This window comes from Hippopotamus amphibius, chromosome 3 (assembly GCF_030028045.1).
Source record: "Hippopotamus amphibius kiboko isolate mHipAmp2 chromosome 3, mHipAmp2.hap2, whole genome shotgun sequence".
Lineage (NCBI taxonomy): Eukaryota > Metazoa > Chordata > Mammalia > Artiodactyla > Hippopotamidae > Hippopotamus > Hippopotamus amphibius.
In genome coordinates, this window is record NC_080188.1 from 107,723,205 (window position 1) to 107,743,570 (window position 20,366).

At 36.0% G+C, this 20,366-nt stretch overlaps 1 protein-coding gene across 1 annotated transcript; it reads right to left on the reverse strand.

The window, feature by feature from the left end:
* Positions 1–499: 499 nt before the first annotated feature.
* On the reverse strand, positions 500–2,121 carry LOC130848572 (olfactory receptor 140-like). Its single transcript, XM_057727025.1, has 2 exons — positions 2,078–2,121; positions 500–1,421 (listed from the first exon to the last, which is right to left on the reverse strand). Exons 1-2 carry the CDS (start codon positions 2,119–2,121, stop codon positions 500–502), a joined length of 966 nt encoding a protein of 321 aa, XP_057583008.1.
* Positions 2,122–20,366: the final 18,245 nt, after the last annotated feature.

Consider the following 20,366-nt stretch of genomic DNA (forward strand, 5'->3'; position numbering starts at 1 on the left):
CAAAAAAATTCAGCTGCAATTCCTTCACTCAGTTGTCCCTTCCATGTATATATATATATACCTAAGAAATCCTATTCCTTATTTAGTTTATCACAGGCTAACCCAAAATAGAATAAGTTCTATATCAATGTCCTTTGGAAAAACCAATTTCATCCAAGTAACGTATATGAAGAATTTACTAAATTATCAGTGAGACTCTGGAGAAAAATATACTCTACAGTTGTCAGAACTAGGGGTTAAAAGTTGTTCTTTCCATTGCCCAATCTGAATCTATGAACATGAACATCATAGCCTTGGTATAGTACATTAAAAATTACCAGAAAACTAAAAAATACCAAGCCAATATTAAATATTCATCAAATGTCAGTTTGGGGCCTTTTTTTTCTTTTTTCTTTTCTGTCAGTCATCCACAAAAGTTCTTAGTTTTCTTTCACAATTTACAACAGGTATAATCCTACATATGTGTGTAAATTGTCCTCTTCTTGGTATTTTGCACAGCCTAAGTTACTCTTCTTTTCAACAAACTCCTCATGGCATTTTTCACCTCTGCATTTCTCACTGTGTAAATGATAAGATTTAACATGGGAGTTAGGATTGTAAAGAACACAGTCACCAACTTGTCCGCAGGGTAAGTGGCCAAAGGACGGGTGTAGGTGACTATACAAGGGACAAAATAGAGCACCAAAACTGTAAAGTAGGAACCACATGTAGAGAGGGCTTTGTGTCGTCCTTCAGGACCATGGGATTTCAGGGCGCTCAGGATGACTATGGAGGAGATGAGTAGCATGAGAAAAAAGAGTAAACACATGCCCCCACTGTTAGTTGCCACCACGATTCCAAGCCAGTAGGTGTCGCTGCAGGCAAGATTCAACAGTGAGAAGAAATCACACATGAAGTGGTCAATAACATTGGGACCGCAGAAGGTCAAGTCCACTGTGAAAAGAATCTGCACAGTGGCATGTAGGATCCCTCCGATCCAGGCCACCACCACCAGGAGCTGGCAGAGCCCCTGTCGCATGATGGTCATGTAGCGCAGAGGCTTGCATATGGCCACATAGCGGTCATAGGACATGGCAATGAGGGCTATGGTCTCTGATCCTCCCAAGAAGTGTACCAAAAAGAGCTGAGTCAGGCAACCATGACAGGAGACGGTTCTCCTCTGGTACAGCAGGTCAATGGTAATTTTGGGGGTGGTTACAGAGGTGAAGAAGGCATCTATGAAGGACAAGTAAGTGAGAAAGAAGTACATGGGAGCTGAAAGTGTGGGGCTGAGAGAGATAGTCATGACAATGAGGAGGCTGGCCAGCATGGTAAGTAGGAAAATAAACAAAAAGACAATGAAGAGTAGTTTCTGCAAGTGCGGATTCTGTGTGATTCCCAAGAGAACAAATTCAGTCACATTGTTGGGAGGCATGAGAAGACTTGTTTAGGATCACCTTCCTGAGGCCTGAACTACCTAGGAAGAAATAAAGAATGATACCTGTTTATCACGAAAGTATTTTGGTCTGAATTTCTGAGAACAAAAGTAGTGGAGACGCTGTAACTGTGGAACATGTCCTTGGCACTTCTGCTCCAGTCCTTGTTTCAAGTCCTTCTTACTTCTTCAAGGATGGCTTTCCATCTCTTCGGACACCTGGTACCTGTCACCTGTAAAACAACTATAGGGTCACATTGGATGGGTAAGTTACTGAGAAAACACTGAGCTATCTACATGAGATATAGATTCTCCTCCTGGTTCACACTCCAAGTGACTCTGCAAAGTCATCTCTGTGCCTCATGCTTTCAAGCCCTCCTCTGTGTCTGTGAGGTTACAAATGTAATTCTCAGATGTATCTTGTGAACTGAGAAGTGTTGCACACAGGTAAGTTATTTTCTCTTTCATGAGAATTTACATTTGAACCCTCAGCTATAACTGTGGAAAGAAAGGCACCATCAACAAATATCTATTATAAGTAGGGAGTTTAGGGAGAAGTATATGCCATTGGCGACACACTCTATCTGATACCAGCCAGAATACATAAGCTATTCAGCTGTGTTTCCTCACTTTCCATAATATCTGGTGTGATGTCTGCAGTACCTGAAACCTATTAGGTGAGGCATAAATTCTTGGTGAATTTCCATTTGCCATGAGTATAATATGACAACTTCACGAGATCATAAACCTAGGAAGAATTCAAGTTTTCTTATTCCCCTTCTCTGTTTATTATGACTCTCTACTTTATGTGAAACATAAATAAACATTTGAAGCTGCACTCCAGTTTAATAGTTTCTGATACTATTTAAGGTGTAAGTGTGAAAATAGTTAATGCCTCTAGGAAAAATATGTTACTGGGTCTTTTTATGTTCAATATAATTATTATGTTTGTTAACTGATATTTTTTATTCTCCAAAATTCAGTTCCACATATGATTTAACATAGTCATATTCAGTAAATTTACAGCTTCTGTAGACATGTATATATATTAAAAAAAAAAAAAAACTCTTGAAGAGGTGTTTAGTACACCAGTATCTTGCAAGCAAAGGAAATCCTTATTTTGAATGTTCTAAAAATAAAAATAACGTATAGAACAGAATGAAATAGTCTGCTGGATAAGATAAAGAGCTTGTACTATACATACACACACACACACACACACACACACACACACACACACTAAGACAAAAATAAAATCTATTAATATAAATACCTACTTCAAGTATACTCATTCAACAATTATTTGTGGGACACTTACTATCTATATGAATGTATGTTTGTTCACACAAAGTCATGAGGAGTGTTCCTGTTACATGGTCTTAAATGCCTCAAATTTTATTACCAAACATCAGCAGCTCATCCATCCATGATAGGAATGACCTTCCCACTGCTTTATACTTGTGCTGCATGCATTCCTATGCCCTCTTCTCCCATCTTCCTATAGCATCCATCACCCATCATTTCTGGGATACAGGATACTGCATTACTAATAGGATGAGAAATTGGGGTACATAAATTTCCCAAAGAAAAGAGAAGACATATATATAATGAAATGTATTCTGCAAAATGTATATCTTTCCTTCCAAAGGCAAATGGATAAAAATATTTATTTTTTTAGTATCTAAAGTGAAAATTTCATACATATGAGGAAACAAAGTGCAGCAGCTTCATTGCATTTCTTATTCTGAGGTGGGATCCCCCAACAGATCAGAAAAGATTATACTGTACATAACATAAGAACTAGACATAATTAATAAAAATTGTTTTAGAAATAACCATGAAAATATAAAACATTTTTTTTCACTTTTCTGTGGCTCCACAATATTCTTTCCAGGAACAAACCCTAATGGAAAATATTTTTAAAGGAAACAAACCATTATTTACAAATATGCTCGATACAATTATTAAGAGCTGTGGAAAATTTAGTTTAAATGTGCAATATCACAGGAACATTCTTAAGTTGAAATATAAAGTGGAAACAATTTGGATGCAAATTTGAATTGTATAATATTCTAATTTAACTTTAACTAATTTTATTATTATTATAAATTATTTAAATGTGTATCAATAAGGAAAAAAGACCCCAAAATATTTTTGCTTCTAAATTGTTAGTATTGTACTTGAGTCTAACTTTCTTGAAGTTTTCTATGCTGAAAAGGGTACAATTTAATGTCAAATAGGTGAGGATGAGGGGTGATAATATGATTTTTAAGAGCCATTTAAACCTGAGAGTCTCTGATTATGCCATTTCTTGGAAAAAAAAAATCTTACCTATGAACAAGTGTGACATAGATCCATGGCCAGGGCCCAGGCAGCTGTTAGTTCACCAAGAAAGGAAATTATAAGCTTTTTAAAATACCAACTAGCTCAGGTACAATAAGTGTCTTTGTTGATTTATCAATGATACCTTTGAATAAGCTTTGAAAGTACTTCTATAAATCTTGTTTGCAGGCATAGTCTGTAAAGTTACTCAGCTGTGGCTAACTGAACATCAGGGGTATATCAGCATCATTAATAGACCTTGCCAAAAACCCAGCTGTTTCATGTGCATTAACTGAATAGCAGAGGAGAACTTTTATATCACTCATCTTTAATTTTGAGCTCCTCCTTGAGTCCAGATGAAGACAAAACACTGTGAGAAGAGGAACAACAACAACAAGAAACAAACCAAGTTACCACTTATGCATTTAGGAATTTGATAACATATATGCTTATTATGGAGTCTGAATATTTAGTAATGTGTATTAAACATTTAGGTAAGTAACTACCAGATTTTTAAATATTATTATATTATTTTGTTTTTTAATTTATCTACCATTTTTGCAAATCATGTTTTTAAGTATTGTTTTCAGATGTACACTAGGTGATAATTATGAACCTTATTTTAATATTGGTACTATACCAGGTAAACTTTACAATAGTTCTTCACAGTAGTTGTTTCTTTTGCCAATTCTGGAATTAGATTACCATGATAATGATGAAAATAATTCCATTATTCAACATACTTAGAGATTGGCAAATGCATTAATTTCAGTCATTTAAATTTATTAAAATTTTTTTTATTCATTTATTTATTTTTGGTGGTGTTAAGGGTTTTTCACATTGTATTTATTTATTTATTTATTGGAGTATAATTGCTTTACAATGTTGTGCTAGTTTCTGAAGTACAATGAAGTGAATCAGCTGTATGTATACCTATATCCCCTCCATCTTGGACCTCCCTCCCACTCCCCCACCCCACCCATTTAGGTTGTCATAGAGCACCCAGCTGAGCTCCCTGTGTTATATAGCATGTTCCCATTAGCTATTTTACACATGGTAGTGTATTTATGTCAATCCTAATATCCCAATTTGTCCCACTCCCCTTCCCACTCTGTGTCCATATATCTGTTCTCTATGTCTACATCTCTATTCCTGCCCTTCAGATAGGTTCACCTGTACCATTTTTTCTAGATTCCACATATATGCATTAATATACAGTATTTGTTTTTCTCTTACTGGCTTACTTTACTCTGTATGACAGCCTCTCGGTCTGTCCACATCACTACAAATGACACAATTTTTTTTCCTTTTTATGGCTGAGTAATATTCCATTCTATATATATACCACATCTTCCTTTATCTGTTAATTTGTTATTGGATATTTAGGTTGTTTCAATGTCCTGGATATTGTAAACAGTGCCACAATGAACATTGGGGTACGTGTGTCCTTTGAGTTATAGTTTTCTCAGGGTATATGTCCAATAGTGGGATTGCTGGGTCATACAGTAGTTCTATGTTTAGTTTTTTAAGGAACCTCCACACTGTTCTCTATAGTGCCTGTATCAATTTACATTCCAACCAAAAGTGCAAGAAGGTTCCCTTTTCTCCACACCCTTTCCAGGATTTATTGTTTATAGATTTTTTGAAGATGGCCATTCAGATGGGTGTGAGGTGATACTTCATTGTAGTTTTGATTTGCATTTCTCTAATGATTAGTAATGTTGAGCATCCTTTCAGGTGCCCTTTGGTCATCTGTATGTCTTCCTTGTAGAGAGGTCTATTTAGGTCTTCTACCAATTTTTTTCTTTGGGGGGTACACCAAGTTCAGTCATCTGTTTTTATACACATATCCCCATATTCCCTCCCTTCCTTGACTCCCACCCGCCTCGAGTCCCCCCCACCCTCCCCACCCCAGTCCTCTAAGGCATCTTCCATCCTCTAGTTGGACTCCCTTGGTTATACCACAGCTTCCCACTAACTATCTATTTTACAATTGGTAGTATATATATGTCTGTGCTACTCTCTCACTTCGTCTCAGTTTCCCCTTCACCCCCCGCCCCCTCCCAAACCTCGAGTTCTCCAGTCCATTCTCTGTATCTGCATCCTTGTTCTTGAGACTGAGTTCATCAGTACCATTTTTAGATTCCGTATATGTGAGTTAGCATACAATATTTGTCTTTCTCTTTCTGACTTACTTCACTCTGTATGACAAACTGTAGTTCTATCCACCTCATGACATATAGCTCCATCTCATCCCTTTTTATAGCTGAGTAATATTCCATTGTATATATATGCCACATCTTCTGTATCCATTCATTTGTTGATGGGCATTTAGGTTGCTTCCATGTCCTGGCTATTGTAAATAGTGCTGCAATAAACATGATGGTACATGTTTCTTTTGGGATTATGGTTTTCTTTGGGTATATGCCCAGGAGTGGGATTACTGGATCATATGGTAGTTCTATTTGTAGTTTCTTAAGCAACCTCCAAATTGTTTTCCATAGTGGCTGTACCAACTTACATTCCCACCAACAGTGCAAGAGAGTTCCTTTTTCTCCACACCCCCTCCAACATTTGTGGTTTCCAGATTTTGTGATGATGGCCATTCTGATTGGTGTGAGGTGATACCTCATTGTGGCTTTGACTTGCATTTCTCTGCTGATTAGTGATGTTGAGCATCTTTTCATGTGTGTGTTGGCCATCTGTATGTCTTCTTTGGAAAAATGTCTATTTAGGTCTTCTGCCCATTTGTGGATTGGGTTATTTGTTTTTTTGGTATTAAGCTGCATGAGCTGCTTGTATATTTTGGAGGTTAATCCTTTGTCTGTTGTTTCATACGCAATTATTTTTTCCCACTCTGAGGGCTGCCTTCTAGTCTTGTTTATGGTTTCTTTCACTGTGCAAAAGCTTTTAAGTTTCATGAGGTCCCATTTGTTTATTCTTGATTTGATTTCCTTGATTCTAGGAGGTGGGTCAAAAAGGATGTTGCTTTGATGGATGTCAAAGAGTGTTCTGCCTATGTTTTCCTCTAGGAGTTTGATAGTGTCTGGCCTTACAAGTAGGTCTTTAATCCATTTGGAGTTTATTTTTGTGTATGGTGTTAGGAAGTGTTCTAATTTCAGTCTTTTGCATGTTGCTGTCCAATTTTCCCAGCACCACTTATTGAAGAGGTTGTCTTTTTTCCATTGTATATGCGTGCCTCCTTTGTCAAAGATAAGGTGTCCTTAAGTGTTTGGGTTTACCTCTGAGTTCTCTATTCTATTCCATTGATCATCCTTTCTATTTTTGTGCCAGTACCATACTGTCTTGATCACTATGGCCTTGTAGTATAGTTTGAAGTCAGGAAGCCTGATTCCACCAACTCCATTGTTCCTTCTCAAGATTGCTTTGGCTATTCGGGGTCTTTTGCGTTTCCATACAAATCGTAAGATTTCTTGCTCTAGTTCTGTGAAAAATGCCATTGGTAACTTGATCGGGATTGCGTTGAATCTGTAAATTGCTTTGGGTAGTATAGTCATTTTCACTATGTTGATTCTTCCAATCCAGGAACATGGTATGTCCTTCCATCTCTTTGTGTCGTCTTTGATTTCTTTCATCAATGTCTTAAAGTTTTCTGCATACAGATCTTTTGCCTCCTTAGGCAGGTTTATTCCTAGGTATTTGATTCTTTTTGTTGCAGTGGTGAATGGGAGAGTTTCCTTAATTTCTCTTTCTGCTCTTCCATTATTATTGTATAGGAATGCAAGAGATTTCTGTGCCTTACTGTTGTATCCTGCTACTTTACTAAACTCATCAATGAGTGCTAACGGTTTTCTGGTAGAGTCTTTAGGGTTTTCTATGTATAATATCATGCCATCTGCAAAGAGTGACAATTTTACTTCTTCTTTTCCAATTTGGATTCCTTTTATTTCTTTTTCTTCTCTGAATGCTGTGGCTAAAACTTCCAAAACTATGTTGAATAATAATGGTGAGAGTGGACACCCTTGTCTTGTTCTCTACCAATTTTTTGATTGGGTTTTTTGTTTTTCTGATATTGAGATCCACGAGCTGTTTGTAGATTTTGGAGATTAATCCTTTGTCTGTTGCTTCATTGGTAAATATTTTCTCCTATTCTGAGGGTTCTCCTTTTGTCTTGTTTATGGTTTCCTTTTCTGTGCAAAAGATTTTAAGTTTAATTAGGTCCCACTTGTTTATTTTTGTTTTTATTTTCATTACTTTAGGAGGCGGGTCAAAAAAGATTTCCCTGTGGTTTATATCAAAGTGTGTTTTTCCTATGTTTTCCTCTGAATTTTATAGTGTTTGGTCTTATGTGTAGGTCTTTAATCCATTTTGAGTTTATTTTTGTGTATGGTGTTAGGTAGTGTTCCAAATTCATTTTTTACGTGTATTCTCCAGTCCTGAACCACTTATTGAAGAGGCTGTCTTTTCTCCATTCTATGTTCTTGCCTCCTTTGTCATAAATTAGGTGATGATGTGTGTGTGGGTTTACCTCTGGGTTTTCTATCCTGTACCATTGATCTATATATCTGTTTTTGTGTCAGTACCATGCAGAGGGAGGAATGCTCCCAAATTAGTTCTGTGAGGCCACCATACCCTGATATCAGAATGAGACAAAGTTATCACGAGAAAATAGACAATTACAGATCACTTATGAGCATAGATGCAAAAATCCTCAACAAAATACTAATAAACAGTATCCAACAACACATTAAAAGGTTCATACAACTTATTAAGGGGATTTGTCCCAGGAATGCAAGGATTCTTCAGTATACACAAATCAATCAATGTGATACATCACATTAACAAATTAAGGAATATACACCCTATGATAATCTCAATAGGTTCAGTAAAAGCTTTTGACAAAATTCAACACACATTTAAGATAAAAACTCTCCATAAAATGGACATAAAGGGAACCTACCTCAATATAATAAAGGTCACATATGACAAACCTATGGCAAACATCATTCTTAATGGTGAAAAACTGAAAGCATTTCCACTAAGATCAGGAACAAGACAAGGATGTCCATTCTCACCATTCTTTTTTTTTCTTTTCCTCAAATCTTTATTGGAGTATAATTGCTTCACAATGTTGTGCCAGTTTCTGCTGTACAACAAAGTGAAGCAGCTATATTTATACATATATGCCCATACCACTTCCCTCTTGAGCCTCCCTGCCACCCTCCCTATCTGACCCTTCTAGGTCATCACCAATCAATGAGATGATCTCCCTTTTATGCAGCAGCTTCCAAATAGCCATCTACTTTACGTTTGGTAGTGTATATATGTTAATGCTACTCTCTCATTTTGTCCCAACTTCCCCTCCTCATCCCCCTGTCCTCAAGTCCATTCTCTATATCTGTGTCTTTATTCTTGCCCTGCCATTGGGTTCATCAGTACCATTTTTTTTTTAGATTCCACATATATGTGTTAGCATCAGTATTTGTTATTCTCTTTCTGGCTTACTTTGCTCTGTTTGACAGACTCTAGATCCATCCACCTCACTACAAATAACTCAATTTCATTCCTTTTTATAGCTGAGTAATATTCCATTGTTTATATGTGCCACATCTTCCTTATCCTTTCATATTTTGATAGGCATTTAGGTTGCTTCCATGTCCTGGCTATTGTAAATAGTGCTGCAATGAACATTGTCACACCACTCTTTTTCAGCATCCTTTTGGAATTCCTAGCCACAGCAATCAGAGAAGAAAAATAAACGAGAGGAATCACAATTGGAAAGGAAGTAAAACTGTCACTGTTTTCAGATGACATGACACTATGTATAGAAAATCCTAAAGATGCCACCAGAAAACTATTAGAACTAATGAATGAATTTGGTAAAGTTTCAAGGTACAAAATTAATGCACACAAATCTCTTGCTTTCCTATACACTAACAGTGAAAGATCAGAAAGAGAAATTAAGGAGACAAACCCAATTACCATCACAACAAAAATAATAAAATACCTATGAATAAACTACCTAAGGAGGCAAAAGACATATATTCAGAAAACTGTAAAACACTGATGAAAGAAACCAAAGGTGTCATAAACAGATGGGGAAATATACCATGTTCTTGGATTGGAATAAATATTGTGAAACTGACTCTACTACCCAAAGAAATCTACAGATTCAATACAATCCCTATCAAATTACCAATGGGATCCTTAACAGAATAAGAACAAAATATTTTAAAATTTGTATGGAAATACAAAAGACCCCAAACAGCCAAAGCAATCTTGAGAAAGAAAAATGGAGCTAGAGGAATCAGGCTCCCTGAATTCAAACTATATTACAAAGCTGCAGCAATCAAGACAGTCATTTACATTTAATTGGACAGTATTCATATAGAATAGAAAAAAAATAGGCAATAATATTCACAATTTGTAGCAAGGAAATACAAGACAGGGAATAACGGTGCCATTTGCCAAAGGGAAATAAGAAGCCAGGCCACTAAATCCTGGGACAGTACTCTTATCTCTAAATTATTGTTTTACAGCTAAAGTGACATGATACTCTATACTGTAAGGCCTATTACAATTATCTACTAAAAGAAATAAATACTGATATTGAAATTATTTTGTAAATAAACTTAAAACAATTCAATTCAGGAATATTCCTATTTAGATCAACACTCACTTACTATGTTCAAATATGTTTGCCTAACTCTTGATTGCCTCCAGAGAATGTGGCCAACATGAAGAGCATGTGTCTTAAAGGAAGAAAATTTAACAAAATTGAAAACACATGTCTAAGCATAGTTTATAATATTAGAGTGCCACAGTAATATTTGTGATGGCAAATGCCAAACACCATTTGAATAAGGATTTGAAACTATGTAAAAACTATACAGAAAATGGATTTTGCTGAAGTGTCATCATGAAAATATCTTGAACTCTTCATTCAAGCTTCCAAGAAATGTTCAATAAATAACGCCTTGCAGCCACTGAAGAAGACAGATTTTGAGTCAGAGAACAAATCAGCTAACATTTTAGGGATCATGGAAGAGGAAAAGCAGGCATCTATCAAAGAAAAGAAGGCCAGGAAGAAATACATCAGAGTCCGAAGTCTGGCTGCAGATTTTCAGCACCACAGTGAGCTGGTTGCCTGTGGCAGTGACACTGTAGGTGATTAGTAACACCAAAAAATAGAATTATTTGCATCTGAGGAATCTTCATAAGCCCCATTAGAATGAAGTCACTTTTATCTTGTCTTCTTCCATTGCAATGCTGATGATGAATCAGAGAATTGAGGAATTAACCTGTAAAGACAATATTTTTAATAGCAAGGTGATGAGAAGTTAACACTTTGTGTTTTCAGCTATGTCCAAAGCATTTAATAATGGATGCTATTTTCTTCCATTGTGTGCAAGAGGAGAAGAAATGTGCTACTTCTCCATTTTATAGAAAGAGTGAATTTTGAATTCACTCTTGTTTAATTGAGCTTATAAAAACTATGCTCAAGTACTTCCACTGCTTCTGACAAGTTGTCCCTGAGTATTTGCTGGAGGACATTCAGGAAGAAGAAGCTCACCATGTAATAAACCTGATTGCTTCTCAGTCAATAATAAATATTAAACCTTTTCCTTAAAAATTAAAAAAAAAATAGAACTATTGTTTCTGGTTCTGCACAATGTTGATACACAAATTAAGTCTAATTCACCCCACTCTGCCATTTAAAAGCCACTTAAATGAGCCTAAGAATCATAGGTCTGTATCTGTCTTGTTTACCTCTTTATCACCAGCACTTCATTCACTGTCTGACTAATACTGTTATTCAATAAAATCAAATGGAGGAAATTCGTCAGTGGGTACTAGGACTTGCCTTGTTGTCCTGGGAGTGCTCAATTAACTCCTCCCAGTAGAAAATCCACCAGTGGGTTCTGGGACCTACCCTGCTGTCCTAGGAGTGTGCAGATAACTCCCCTCAAAAGGAAATCCATCAGCAGATGTCAGGACTTGCCCTGCTGTCCTGGGAGCATTGAAACATCTCAGTACTAAGAAATCTGCCACTGGAATCCAGAAGCCACCCTGCTGCTCCAGGAACATTCAGACAGCTCTCACTTCTAGGATATCTGACAGTAGGTGCCAGGATCTGCCCCACTGTCCCAGGAGAACACAGAAACTTCTCACTACTAGGACATCAACCAGTGGATGCCAGGACCCAGCCCACTGTCCTGGGGTGGGTGTAGATAGCAACTGTAGACCAGTAAATCCACCCAGAGGAGGGGCTAAAACCATGGCAGAGCCTCAGGGGCTGTGTGCCTAAGGAACAAGAGCTGAAATCTGTCTTGCAGCGGCAAGAAATGTGAAGTTGCTCCTCCACTGACAGCTTCCTAAATTCAGCACCTGTGAAGCATCCTAAAGGACAACAAGTGCTCTTGTATCTGGGACGGGTCTGCTTCATCAGCTCCAGGCTCTGGGGGAATGTTCACACAGGGGTGGGACAAACCAGGGAATGAGCTGCCTTCATAGCGCACATAGCAGGTTTAGGGGGATGACTACTGCAGTCCTGGGACATGACCTCAGTGGATCTGTGTGGGTGGCCAGGTGAGAACAATGCCTGTGAGTCACCAGGGCCAATTTCCAGCATACTCAAAGTTTCGTCAAGACTGAGAGCTGTGCCAACAGCTGTATATTTTGTGAGCCCATACAATGGGTTAATGGGGACAGAACAGGACACACCCACAAGTGAATAGCTCCAAAAATTGAATACTTATTGTCTTCACTCCCAGTATAAGTGCTCTAATCCCACCTACCTCCCACTGCAGATCAGAATCATAGCTAAAAAAACAGACATGGGGATTTCTACTCCAGAAACTAGGTAGCAGACTCCACCCCGACAGAGCAGTGACAACCACACAGCAAAGGGGAATGCCTGCTCAATATCTAGGGCAGGCTGTGATCACCATAAAACCAATAAAACCCCCTAGCAAGGGGATAATGGCCCAAGCCTCACCAAGGGGCAGATGCCAGAAGCAAGAGGAACCTTAATCCTGTAGCCTGTGGAAAGGAGACCACAAACACAGTAAGTTTGATAAAATGAGACAGAAAAGATATATGTTGCAGATGAAGGGGCAAGATAAAAATCTATAAGAACAACTAAATGAAGAGGAGATAAGCAATCTATCTGAAAAAGAATTCAGAGTAATGATAGGAAAGATGGTCCAAGATCTTGTAAAAAGAATGGAAGCAAGGATTGAGAAGATACAAGAAAAGCTTAACAAAAACCTTGAAGAACTAAAGAACAACAACAACAACAACAACAACAACAATGAAACAGAGTTGAACAAGATATTAACTGAAATGAAAAATACACTAGAAGAGATCAATAGCAGAATAACTGAGGCAGAAGAATGGATAAAAGACCTGGATGACACGAAGGTGGAAATCTCTGCTGCAGAACAGAATAAAGAAAAAAAAAAATGAGGACAGTCTCAGAGATCTGTGGGACACCATTAAATATACCAACATTCAAATTATTGGGGTCCCAGAAGAGGAAGGGAAAGAGAATGTGCCTTAGAAAATATTTAAAGGGACTGTAATTGAAAACTACCTTTCCAGGAAATAGTCACCCAAGTCCATGAAGCACAGAAAGTCCCAAGGAGGAACACTCCAAGTCACAAATTAATCAAACTAACAAAAATTAAATACAAAGAAACACTATTAAAAGCAACAAGGCAAATGCAATAAATAATATACAAGGGAATCCCCAAAAGGTTATGAGCTGATTTTTCAGCAGAAACTTGGCAGGCCAGAAGCGAGTGGTGCAATATATTTAAAGTGATAAAAGGGAAAAACCTGCAATCAAAAATACCCAGAAAGATTTCCATTCATATTCAATGGAGAAATCAAAAGCTTTACAGACTAGCAAAAACTAAGGTAACTAACCACCTCCAAACCAGCTTTACAACAAATGCTAAAGGAACTTCTCTAGGCAAGAAACACAAGAGAAGAGAACAAAGGAGGAAGGAAAGAAAAAAGACCTGCAAAACCAAACCCAAACCAATTAAGAAAAGGTCAATAAGGCATACATATCAATAATTACCTTAAATATAAATGAATTAAATGCTCCAACTAAAAGACACAGACTGGCTGATTGGATACAAATACAAGACCCATATATATGCTGTCTACAAGACACACCCTTCAGATGTATGGGATTCATACAGACTGAAAGTGAGGAGATGGGAAAAAAATATTCTATGCAAATGAAAATCAAAAGAAAGCTGGGGTAGCAAACTCATATCAGAAAAGGTAGATTTTAAAATAAAGACCATTACAAAAGACAAGGAAGGACACTACATAATGATCAAGGGATCAAGTCAAGAAGAAGCTAAAACAATTGGAAATATTTGTACACCTAACATAGAAGCACCTCAACACATAAAGCAAATGTTAACAGCCATAAAAGGGGAAATCAACAGTAATACAATAATAGTGGGGGACTTCAAAACCCCACTTACATGAAGCAACAGATCATTCTGACAGAAAATTAATAAAGAAACACAAGCCTTAAATTACACATTAGACCAGATAGACTTTATTGATACTCATAGGACATTCCATCTGAAAGCAGCAGAATATAATTCTTTCTCAAGGGCATGCAGAACATTCTCCAGGATAGATCATATCTTTGGTCAAATTAGGTCAAATCAGGCCTTAATAAATTTAAGAAAATTGCAATCATATAAACTATGTTTTCCAAACACAACACTATGAGTTTAGAAATCATTTACAGAAAAAAAAAAAAAAAAAAAAAAAAAAAAACCTCTAAAAAACATAAATATAGAGGCTAAATAATAAATACTAAATAACCAACAGATCACTGTAGAAATCAAAGAGGAAATTTAAAAAATACCCAGAAGTAAATGACACAAAATCAAGAGAACCCAAAACCTGTGGGAATCAGCAAAAACAGTTCTGGGAGGGAACTGTACAGCAATACAATCTTACCTCAGGAAAAAGAAAAATCTCAAATAATCAACCTAACCTTACACCTAAAGCAACAAGTGAAAGAAGAACAAATAAAACCCAAAGTTAGTGGAAGGGAAGAAATCATAAAGATCAGAGCAGAAATAAATAAAATAGAGATGAAGAAAACAATGCCAAAGATCAATGAAACTAAAAGATTGTTCTTTAAGAAAATAACAAAATCAATAAAGCTTTAGCCTGACTAGCCTGATCTATGAAGGAAAAAAAGGAGAGGACTCAAATCAATAAAATTAGAAATGAGGAAAGAGAAGTTACAACTGACACCACAGAAATATAAAGAATCATAAGAGACTACTACAAGAAACAATATGCCAATAAAATGGACAACCTGGAAGAAATGGACACATTCTTAGAAAAGTACAACTCTCCAAGACTGAACCAGGAAGAACTAGAAAATATGAACAGACCAATCAAAAGTAATGAAATTGAAACTGATTAAAATACTCCCAACAAATAAAAGCCCAAGACCAGAAGTCTTCACAGGTGAATTCTATCAAACATTTAGAGAAAAGCTAAAACTCGTCCTTCTCAAACTAAACCAAAAAAATTGCAAAGGAAAGAACACTCCCAAGATCATTCTATGAGGCCGCCATTACCCTGATACCAAAACTAGAAAAAGCTATCACAAAAAAAGAAATTTACAGACCATTATCACTTATGAATGTAGACACAAAAATCCTCAACAAAATACTAGCAAGCAGAATGTAACAATACATTAAAAGGATCATACACCATGATCAAGTGAGATTTATCCCAGGGATGCAAGGATTCTTCAATATGTGCATATCAATGATACAGCATATTAAAAAATGAGGAATAAAAACCATATGATCATCTCAATAGATGCAGAAAAAGCTTTGAAAAAATTCAGCACCTATATATGATAAAAAAAAAAAAAAAAAAACCTCTCCAGAAAATGGGCATAGAGTGAACTTACCCCAACACAATAAAGACCATAAATGACAAACTCACAGTAAACATCATTCTCAATGGTGAAAAACTGAAAATATGTCCTCTAAGATCAGGAACAAGACAAGGTGGTCCACTCTTGCCACTATTATTCAACATATTTTCGGATGTCCTAGCCATGGCAACAAGAGGGAAAAAAAATAAAAAAATAAATAAAAGGAATCCTAATTGGAAAAGAAAAATAAAACTATCACTCTCGGCAGATGACATCAAAGATGCTACCAGAAAACTACTAAAGTTCATCAATAAATTTGGTAAGTTGCATGTTACAAAATTACTACACAGAAGTATCTTGCAGTTCTACACACTAACAGTGAAAGATCAGAAAGATAAATTAAAGAAACAATCCCACTTACCATCACAACAAAAAGAATAAAATAGCTAAAAATAAACCTACCTAAGGAGGCAAAATACCTGTACTCAGAAAACTATAAGATACTAATGAAAGAAAGCAGAGATGATACAAAGAGATGGAGAGAAATACAATTTTCTTGGTTTGGAAGAATCAATATTGTGAAAATAACTATACTACCCAAAGCAATCCACATATTCAATGCAATCTATCAGATTACCAATGGTATTTTTCACAGAATTATAACCAAAAAAAAAAAAAAAATACAATTTGTATGGAAACACAAAAGACCCTGAAGAGTAAAAGCAATCTTGAGGAAGAAAAACGGAGCTGGAGGAATCAGGCTCCCTGACTTCAGACTATACTACAAAGCTACAATCATCAATACAGTATGGTACTGGCACAAAAACAGAAACATAGATCAATGGAGCACAATAGTGCCCAGAGATAAATACATGTATCTATCATCACCTAATCTATGACAAAGGAGACACGAATAAACAATGGAGAAAAGACAGTCTCTTCAATAAGTGGTGCTGGGAAAACTGGATGGCTGCATATAAAAGAATAAAATTAGAACAGTCACTAACACCATACACAAAAATAAACTCAAAATGCATTAAAGATCTAAATGTAAGGTTGGACACCATAAAACTCTTTGAGGAAAATGTAGGTAGAGCACATTTTGACATACATCACAGCAAGATTTTTTTGACTCACCTTCTAGAGTAATGAGAATAAAAACCAAAATGAACAAAGAGGAACTAATTAAACTTAAAAGCTTTTGCACAGCAAAGGAAAGCATAAACAATACGAAAAGACAACCCTCAGTGTGGGAGACAATATTTGCAAACAAAGCAACAGACCAAGGATTAATCTCCCAAATCTACAAATATAGCTCATATAGCTCAATACAAGAAAACAAAACTAAACAAAACAAAAAACAAATCTAAACTAATAAATGGGCAGAATATCTAAATAAACACCTCTGCAAAGAAGACACACCTCCTACACTGTTGGTGGGAATAAAGATGTTATAGCCACTATACAGAAGAGTATGGAGGTTTCTTAAAAAAACTAAAAGTAAATCTACCCTATGACCCAGCAATTCAACTCCTGGGTATATACCCAGAGAAACCCATAATTCAAAAAGATATATGCACCACAATGTTTATTACCTCACTATTTACAATATCCAGCACATGAAAGCAACTTAAATATCCATCAACAGAGGAATGGATGAAGAAGAGGGGGTACATATGTACAATGGAATATTACTCAGCCATAAAAAGAAAGAAAATAATGCCATTTGCAGCAACATGGATGGACATAGACATTGTCATACTGAGTGAAGTCAGACACAGAAAAACAAACATCATATGGTATCACTTATATGTGGAATCTAAAATAATGGGTACAAGTGAACTTATTTACAAAACAGAAGTGTAGTCATGGATGTAGAAAATAAACTTATGGTTACCAGGGCATAAAGGGCTGAGGGATAAATTGGGAGATTGGGATTGACATATACACCCTACTACATATAAAGTAGGTAACTAGTAAGAACCTGTTGTATAGCACAGTGAACTCTACTCATAATTCTGTAATGGCCTATATGGGGGAATATATACATATATGGTTGGATATACATATATTTATAACTGATTTACTTTGCTGTACACTTGAAACTAACACATTGTAAATCAACTATATTCCAATAAAAATTAAAAAATAAATATATAAAATTTTATTAAATAAGTTGAAAGACTGTCATTTCCCTTGTGTTTTCTTTTTCCCCCACAAACTCCAAAAGTAGTTTACTCTCTTAGTTCAAAAAACAAACAAATAAACAAAGAAACACTCTAAGTAAACAGTTGGGATGTTAAAAGATATATGAGGGTGAGTCAAAAATTATCTGCATTCTGGCTATAGAATTTACAGAAGTTTTAATATAACTGGAGTGTGAATAATTTGTGACTCACCCTCATACTTCTTTCACTCAATGAGGTCTCTCACTCTTTCCACCCTGAACAGTTGTCTTCCCTGGTATGCTCCAACCAGCTCCCTTACCTTCTCACCAAGAGGTAGCACTAGCTGAATATTAGAGGGCAGGTGAGAAGAAAAGAAGGAATGTCATGGTATTTACTGTCCTGGGTCCCTGTTGTGGTTTGTGAATGGCTGGTTGCCTTTAACTAAGATGCACTCTTTTGGATGGACCTTCTGGGTTCCTGAGATCTCTCTTCCCTGCTCTCTCAGGCCCAATTGTGATGATGGCCTCCTACTGTTACTAGTCCTGAAGTGCTGTATCTCCCTCTATTAGCTTCCCCTGTTCTATAAATATCTTGATAGATAAACATACTAAACTCTTTTTTAACTTCCCATTTTAAATATGTTGTTTCTTGTCAGGTTTTCAATGGACACAGAAAGTTTGTGATTTCTTTCTTCCTTAAATACATAAATGAATAACTAAATAAGAAAATACTCATAGTTTTCCCTTTAATTAATTTATATTATTTATAAAGCATCTGAATTTCCTTTGATGTGTGGCTGCTAAATAGATTTAACTTTTGTAAAGAAAATGTATTATGAAAGACTAAAATGCAATATAAATATTATTGGGTGTGTCGACTAAAAAATGCACAATATTAGAGATGTGAGTTGTTTTATTTGGGGCAAAATGAGGACTTTAGACTAGGAGAAAGTATTTCAGATAGGTCTGAGAAGCTGCTCCAAAGAGAAAGGGGGTGTAGTTCAGTACATATGTTATATTGGTGAAGGGGGAGTACATGCAATGAAAAACTTTTTTTTTTTTTTCAGAAGGTTGCTGCTAGTCATGAGAAGCAGAAGTCACCATGAAGGGTTTTAGTACTTTTCTGGATGCACAAATTGGGCTCATAAAATCTTTTGAAAATATCTAACTATCTGAAAACCTGTTCTGCCAGTTTTTCTCAGAGAACAGAATGCCTCATTATTGATCTCCACCTTGAACTCCTTTCATCTGGGGTGTTGAAGGTCAGCAGCTGAAGCAACTCCTAATTTAATTGCTGTAGAGGAAGACAGCAAGTGAAGATGTCTTCAGTGGAAATCTCTGTGTCATCTGTAGCACCCTCTTTGGAGTTATAGGTGTGAAATAAAATTCATATTTTTTGACAAGACAAGTAAGATTTAAACATAAAAATTCTTTTCTGCCATCTGGTCCCCTGTCTCCCCTCACTGTGCGCTGTGTATCTGCATTATGCATCAACCAAAATTCCCCATGGGCAGGAATACCTGCTCAACCATAAAGAAAAACATTCTCCCAGCACCAACACAACTCCTTAAAAGATAGCTTTCCTTCGGGAAGGGTTCATATGACCAACCAGGATGACACTTAGATCTGGATTGTGTAAGTTGTCAATAACACATCATTTGATGTACAGTTTTCTGTCTCAAAAAATGTATAACTGTGCCTTGATTTCTAACTGGCAAAATAATTCTCAGAGTTTTCTGAGATGCTTAAAGAAAGTTATAATCCTCAAATTTGGCTCTGATAAAATTTTCCAATTCTGTTCTAGATTCACTGATTAATTTTCCCTCAACATAGGATTCCATAGGATTTGTGCCTTTTACTGCTTTTGTGCTATTTCATAATTCTTGAAGTTGTAAAAAAAACTAATAAAAATGCAAATAATTCTTGGCTGTAGAAATGCAAATGTTGTCTCCTTGAAGTTTGATTTCCCAGACCATTACAAGTAAAGAGAATTTTGCATTTATTTGTAAATTCATCACACTTTCCTTATTGAACAATGTTAAGAGTGGTACAGTGAATCCTCCCTTAGCCTGATTATAATCTTACTTCCCTCATTAATCAATGAGCTAAATAAAATCTTTGTCATGTGTTCATTTTACATTTTATGAGTCATTTCACTTTCTTAAAAGTCTTTTCTGCTTTTGATATTAGAATAAAGACCTTTTTAGATAAAGTTAAAAGTATCATAAAAAATCTAGATATTCTTACTCTGTGTGTTATTTTACCATAGGTTTTCTGTTTTATCTTGTTTGGGATTTGTTCCTATTTAATCAATTTGTAAAAAATTTTTTAAACTTGCTTGGAAGTCTAATGTTCCAACAGCTCTTCTTCATCTCTGTTTCCATTTTTGTGGTGTCCAAAAGATTTTAGGTTCTGAGATAGTTAAGAACTAAGGAAATTAAGCCTACTTTCCTCTTGACAGATGTTACTATTTGGTAAATATATAAAGTTCTTTGTGAAGGTCAGACATAATTATAAGTAACGATGAAAATAATATACACTGCTTCATGTATGCTATGCATTGT

Coding starts and splice junctions, on each gene's coding strand:
- LOC130848572 (XM_057727025.1), bottom strand. CDS start 2,121: ATGGAAATTCACCAAGAATTTATGCCTCACCTAATAGGTTTCAG. Junction 1,422..2,077: donor CCTCACCTAATAGGTTTCAG/GTACTGCAGACA, acceptor ATCCTAAACAAG/TCTTCTCATGCCTCCCAACA.